Source organism: Ursus americanus, chromosome 5, assembly GCF_024610735.1.
Source record: "Ursus americanus isolate L20-20 chromosome 5, mUrsAme1.1.p, whole genome shotgun sequence".
Lineage (NCBI taxonomy): Eukaryota > Metazoa > Chordata > Mammalia > Carnivora > Ursidae > Ursus > Ursus americanus.
This window is the reverse complement of record NC_142131.1, coordinates 85,260,258-85,267,064: the sequence shown is the minus strand read 5'-3', so window position 1 is coordinate 85,267,064 and position 6,807 is coordinate 85,260,258. Positions and strand designations below refer to the sequence as shown.

The 6,807-nt window shown below is 36.9% G+C and overlaps 1 protein-coding gene across 1 annotated transcript; it reads left to right on the top strand.

The window, feature by feature from the left end:
* Positions 1 to 211: 211 nt before the first annotated feature.
* On the top strand, positions 212 to 2,035 carry LOC123791137 (olfactory receptor 14K1-like). Its single transcript, XM_045795778.1, has 2 exons — positions 212 to 1,122; positions 2,002 to 2,035. Exons 1-2 carry the CDS (start codon positions 212 to 214, stop codon positions 2,033 to 2,035), a joined length of 945 nt encoding a protein of 314 aa, XP_045651734.1.
* Positions 2,036 to 6,807: the final 4,772 nt, after the last annotated feature.

Here is a 6,807-nt window from a genome sequence, read left to right as displayed (position 1 = left end):
AATGAATTTAAGTCCAGTGATATTGGACTGTTATGCTTACAGCTGTTTTATTCCTGAGTAAACTATAAATATAGATATCTTGGTATTTTGATTTTCCACCTATCCCATGATCCTACTATGTACATGTTTCAAAGATAATGAAGCAAATAATATTTTGTTATATTAATATAACTTTTTTCTTTATTCAATAGGATGTTTTTCATTTTAAAATATGATGAATCAAACACTAACGATGGAATTCCTGCTTCTGAGATTCACCGAGAGCCGGGTGCTGTTGAGGGTACATGCCGTGCTCTTCTTACTGATCTACCTAGTGGCCATAGCAGAGAATTTAACCATCATCCTCCTCACAATTCTTGACCAACGCCTCCACACTCCAATGTACTTCTTCCTAAGGCACTTATCCTTCTTAGATATGTGTCTCATTTCTGCCACAGTCCCCAAATCCATCCTCAACTCCATCACCTCCACTGACTCCATCTCTTTTCTGGGATGTGTGTTACAGGTCTTCCTCGTGGTACTAATGTCTGGGTCTGAGATTGGCATTCTCACTGCAATGTCCTACGACCGCTATATTGCCATCTGTCGCCCTCTGCATTATGAAGCTGTTATGAGCAAAGAGGTCTGTGTCCAGCTGGTGTTAGTCTCCTGGCTCAGTGGAGGGGTCTTTGGAATCTTGTACTCAGCTGGGACGTTCTCTTTAAATTTTTGTGGGTCCACGAAGATACATCAGTTATTTTGTGATGTGCCTGCCCTACTGAAGCTCACTTGTTCTGTGAAACATGTGACTATTAATGTCAGTGTGGCCATTGGGGTCTGTTATGGATTTTCATGTTTAGTTTGCATTGTGGTCTCTTATGTATATATTTTCTCCACTGTATTAAAGATCCCAACCAGGCAGAAGCAGTGCAAAGCCTTTTCCACCTGCTTGCCTCACCTCATTGTGGTGAGTGCTTTCCTTCTAACAGGGGTTATTGCTTATTTAAAGCCAACCTCTGATGAGCCTTCTCTTCCTGACTTGTTAATGTCTATGTTCTATTCTGTGGTACCCCCCATCTTGAACCCTGTTATCTACTGTCTGAGGAGCAAAGATATTAAATCAGCTCTCGTTAAAGTCCTATGAAGATTAGCCGATTATTTTACAGGAAAATACTGAACATTTTTGGAAATTAAAATGAAGCAAAAAAAAGGAAAAAAGAAATTAATTTTAAAGTACTCATTTTTATTTTGAAAATAGATGTTAGAAATGTTGCCCCATTTCATATCACCTCAATTGTGTCCTTTTTTAAATAAAAATATTTTTTATTATAGTATGTTAGTCACCATACAGTACATCCCTAGTTTCTGATGGAAAGTTTCATGATTCATTACTTGCGTATAACACCCAGTGCACCATGCAATACGTGCCCTCCTTAATACCTGTCACCAGCCTTTCCCATTCCTCCCCCGCCCCCAAAGCCATCAGTTTGTTTCCCAGAGTCCATAGTCACTAGTGGTTCATCCCTCTTCTGTTTTCCCCCTCTTTCTTCTTCCCTTCCTTCTCCTACCTATCTTCCTACTTCTTATGTTCCATAAATGAGTGAAAACATATGATAATTGTCTTTCTCTGTTTGACTTATTTAGCTTAGCATTATCTCCTCCAGTCCCATCCATGTTGCAGCAAATGTTGAGAAATCATTCTTTTTGATGGCTGAGTAATATTCCCTTGTATGTATGGACCACACCTTCTTAACCTAGTCATTTGTTAAAGGGCATCTCAGTTCCTTCCATGATTTAGCTATTGTGGACAATGCTGCTATGAACACTGGGGTGCATATGGCCCTTCTCTTCCCTATGTCTGTATCTTTGGTGTAGATACCTAGTAGTCCAATGGCTGGATCATAGGGTAGCTCAATTTTTAACTTTTTTAAGGGACCTCCACATTGTTTTCCAGAGTGGCTGTACCAACTTGCATTCTCATCAACAATTGTGTCCTGAATAAAACTTTGTTTAAAAAAAAAAGGATGTTAAAAAGAGTGGAGTAATGGAAAGATGATGAAATTTGAAGTTAGGAAGTAGAATTTCCTTTTTTATTCCTCAATGAAATATTTGGGATTATTCCTAATAAGATCAATAATATATTCATGGAGTCTTGTTAGTAATGATCTCAGGTTGTCAGGTTTTTGTTTGTTTGTTTGTTTGTTTCATTTCAGAGAGAGAGTGTACTAGCATGAGCAGGGTGGAGGGTCAGAGAGAGAGAGGGAGAAGCAGACTCCCAGCTGAGCAGGGAGCCAGACCCTGAGCTCAATCTCAGGACCCCAGAATCATGACCTGAGGGAAAGCCATATGTTTAACCAACTGAGCCACTCACGTGCCCCTCAGATTGTCAGTTATAATTGAAAATAATTTTCTCTTATACTCCTTCTCCTCTATCTTCCTTATATTGAAATTATGAGGTTTTTTAATCTTACATCTTTAGTGAATTGGACTCCTGTGCTGAGCTACAGATATATGAGATTTGCATGAAATTTTTATTCCTCCAAAATCATCTTCCATGACATTTCATTTATATCAGTTTTAATATCCCAGATTTTGTGTCTATATTTTATTTTCCTCTTTATAACATTTGCTTTTAACTATCTCATGGGAATTTGATTATTTACTTAATGATTTATTTACTTTTAAGTAGGTGCCACACCCAATGTGGAGTGCAACATGGGGCTTGAACTCATGACCCTGAGGTCCAGACCTGAACTGAGATCCAGAGTCAGGACACTTAACCAACTGAGCCAGCCAGGCACCTTGAAAATTTGATTTTAGTTTAAATTGATTTTGACTGAGTTTTGCAGTTTAGGAAAATATTCAATTTACTCACAAGCTTCAGTTATTTGACTTATATATGTTTGATGATGGATTTTATAGAATTACTCATATATTTAAAAAGTTGATTCTTTGCATCTTTGTTTCTTTTGATGAAAATCACATTTTTTGTGCTCATATATTTTTTTCTTTTTGTATAAATTAACTTTTACCTAATGTGTTGATGCTAGATATTGGGCTAATTGTTTCTTTTAATAATGTTGGAATTATGAAAATAGCATCTGGCACTGTTACTCTCATTGTGCTAAATCCCACATCCACTTTTTCCCAGATTTCACTATCATATAATGTTTCAAACAGCCTAAATATTTAAAAATGATTTACTTAGCATTATATCTTCCAGTGCCGTCCATGTTGCAGCAAATGTTGAGAACTAATTCTTTCTGATACCTGAGTAATATTCCATTGTATATATGGACCACAACTTCTTAATCCAGTCATCTGTTGAAGGGCATCTTGGTTCCTTCCACGATTTAGCTATTGTGGACAATACTGCAGTGAACATTGGGGTGCATATAGCCCTTCTTTAATGCTAAGTGAAATAAGTCAAGCAGAGAAAAACAATTATCATATGGTTTCTCTCATCTATGGAACATAAGAACTAGGAAGATTGGTAGGAGAAGAAAGGGATTAGAAAAGGGGGGTAATCAGAAGGCGGAATGAAGCATGAGAGACTATGGACTCTGAGAAACAAACTGAGGGCTTCAGAGGGGAGGGGGTGGGGGAATGGGATAGACTAGTGATGGGTAGTTAGGAGGGCACATATTGCGTGGTGCACTGGGTTTATACACAACTAATGAATCATCGAAATTTACATCAAAAACCAGGGATATACTGTATGGTGACTAATATAATATAATAAAAAAACATTAAAATTAAAAAATTGGAAAAAATTGTTTACATTTTTTTGCTTCAGGAAACTGTCTTGTCACTTTTATTCTTCCAACCAATGTGAATTGATGTGAAATTAGTTAAACAGTTAGAAAACAGAGACTGAGGGAAGATGGGTAGCATGTTTTCAGTTATATGCTTATAACATAGAGACATAAAAAAAGTACCATTCTTTTCTGTAGCAATACCTTTCATGTTCTGTACACTCCTCATTGCATTTTTTGAAGCTTTATATTATTCTGCTCATGAAATCTACTAGTCCAAATTATACCCATATTTCAAAACCTAGCTTAGATAAGGTTTTGATATAGAGAATTATGAGAACACTTTTTTTTAAGATTTTATTTATTTATTCAACAGAGATAGAGACAGCCAGTGAGAGAGGGAACACAAGCAGGGGGAGTGGGAGAAGAAGAAGCAGGCTCCCAGTGGAGGAGCCTGATGTGGGGCTCGATCCCATAACGCCAGGATCAGGCCCTGAGCCCAAGGCGGACGCTTAACCGCTGTGCCACCCAGGCGCCCCTATGAGAACACTTAATTGCACATTTCCCAATCTCTAAATCCTTGTACATAGTTGATAGAAATGGTTTTGATATCTCTTCCAGTTAGACTCATACATATAGTTGGTTAAAAAAAAAACCAAACATATCCCTTCTAATAAGCAAACTGTTTTAACACAAAACAGCTGTTTTAAGTGATGCTTATGTGAAAAGCCCATACATAAATAAACTTTGATTTATTTCCTTAGTCCAAATCATAGCTCTGATCATATAATAATTACACCATAACTTCTCCTATAACATACATTTGATATCAAATCATTTCTTTTTTTTTCAAAAGCACCACAAATTTAAATATGTATATTTCTGAAAAATAAACATTACATTAAATGAATATATCAATTTTTAATGAACACCTATTATAAAAGCATTGGGATATGAAACAAATGCTTATCATAGAATTAAGGACATGCAATAATGAGTAAACTTTAAAGAGAAATCATAAGGAGTAGGTTATAAATCACACAAGTATACATACACAGACACATGAATACAACCCAATTTTCGACTGGGGTAAACAGAGTTAATGCGTAGTATAATGAAGTAGAACTGAGATGATTTCTTTTTTTTAAGATCTTATTTATTTATTTGTCAGAGAGAGAGAGAGAGAGAGAGAGAGCACAAGCAGGGGGTACAGCAGGCAGAGGGAAAGGGAGAAGCAGGCTCCTGCTGGGCAAGGAGCCCAATGTGGGACTTGATTCCAGGACCGTGGGATCATGCCCTGAGCCAAAGTGAGATGCTTAACTGACTGAGCCACCCAGATGTCCAAGGGACTGAGATGATTTATTATGTTTTACATTCATTCAAATCAAGGCAAACTGTAACCTAAGTCATGCATCCTTTGTAATGTAGTGTTCTGATAAAAGAGCTTATTACTTTGGCAATTTTTTTGATTAAATCCTTTCTCCATCATCTTGGTCCTCCTTTGCCTACTCCATGGAACTTTAAACATGCCGTATATTATTATTATTTATGATGATTGATGATGATGATGATGATGATAGTGATATCACATAGTATACTCTACTTCCATGCATTAGATGGGGACCTGACACAGCTATTGAGACCATGCAAGATTATATGTCCTTTCAATCATGACATAACAATCCCCTCCCACCCCAAACTTTACTATCACAATAATGATTCAGATAAAAATGAATGCAAATAGTTTTACCACCTCATTTAAAAAGAAGCCTTTTATATCTGGAAAAACATTTTATTCTTCATAAGTTGAAACAAAACAGGTGTGATTATTTTAGAAAACTTCTGCACAAAGAACTTCTCAACCTCAATACACGAGAAACAAATAAATCATAAAATGGGCGGAAGATATGAACAGACACTTTTCCAATGAAGACATACAAATGGCTAACAGACACATGAAAAAAGATTCAAAATCATTAGCCCTCATGGAAATTCAAATCAAATTCACACTAAGATACCACCTTATGCCAGTTAGAATGGCAAAAATAGACAAGGCAAGAAACAACAGTTGTTGGAGAGGATGTGGAGAAAGGGAATCCCTCCTACATTGTTGGTGGGAATGCAAGTTGGTACAGCCACTCTGGAAAACAGTGTGGAGGTCCCTTAAAAAGTTAAAAATTGAGCTACCCTATGATCCAGCCATTGCACTACTGAGTATCTACCCCAAAGATACAGACGTAGTGAAGAAAAGGGTCATATGCACCCCAATGTTCATAGCAGCTTTGTCCACAATAGCTAAATCATGGAAGGAGCCGAGATGCCCTTCAACAGATGACTAGATTAAGAAGATGTGGTCCATATATACAATGGAATATTACTCAGCTATCAAAAAAAAAAAGATTTCTCAACATTTGCTGCAACATGGACTGGATGGGAGAAGATAATGCTAAGTGAAATAAGTCAAGCAGAGAAAGACAATTATCATATGGTTTCTCTCATCTATGGAACATAAGAAGTAGGAAGATTGGTAGGAGAAGAAAGGGATAAAGAAAGGGGGTAATCAGAAGGGAGAATGAAGCATGAGAGACTATGGACTCTGAGAGATAAACTGAGGGCTTCAGAGGGGAGGGGGGTGGGGGAATGGGATAGGCTGGTTATGGGTGGTAGGGAGGGCACGTATTGCATGGAGCACTGGGTGTTATATGCAACTAATGAATCATGGAACTTTACATCAAAAACAGGGATGTATTGTATGGTGACTAACATAATATAATAAAAAATTTAAAAAAGAAAACTTCGGCACAGTGTTTAATAAATGTGTGGGAACGTCTGAATTTGGCATGGTGTAAATAATTTTATTTATTGTTTTCTGATATTTTAAAATATTTATTTAAAAGACCCCACAAGTTGGAAATTGAATCAAATATCCAGCACTAGTCCTTTGACTGTTTCCCCCACAAAATGTGGGCTTTCACCGTGAGCCAAATCCCAGAGAATGTCCAATATGGTAAAACAAGTAGGAGATTAAGATTACATTTAGTTGCCATTTCAATCAAAAAATTTGTCCTTCCTT

Bases quoted from the DNA above. Each gene is read 5' to 3' on its own strand.
- LOC123791137 (XM_045795778.1), top strand. From the start codon at position 212: ATGATGAATCAAACACTAACGATGGAATTCCTGCTTCTGAGATTCACC. The intron at 1,123-2,001 runs AAGATTAGCCGA...TTAAAAAAAAAA, and splicing joins GCTCTCGTTAAAGTCCTATG to GGATGTTAAAAAGAGTGGAG.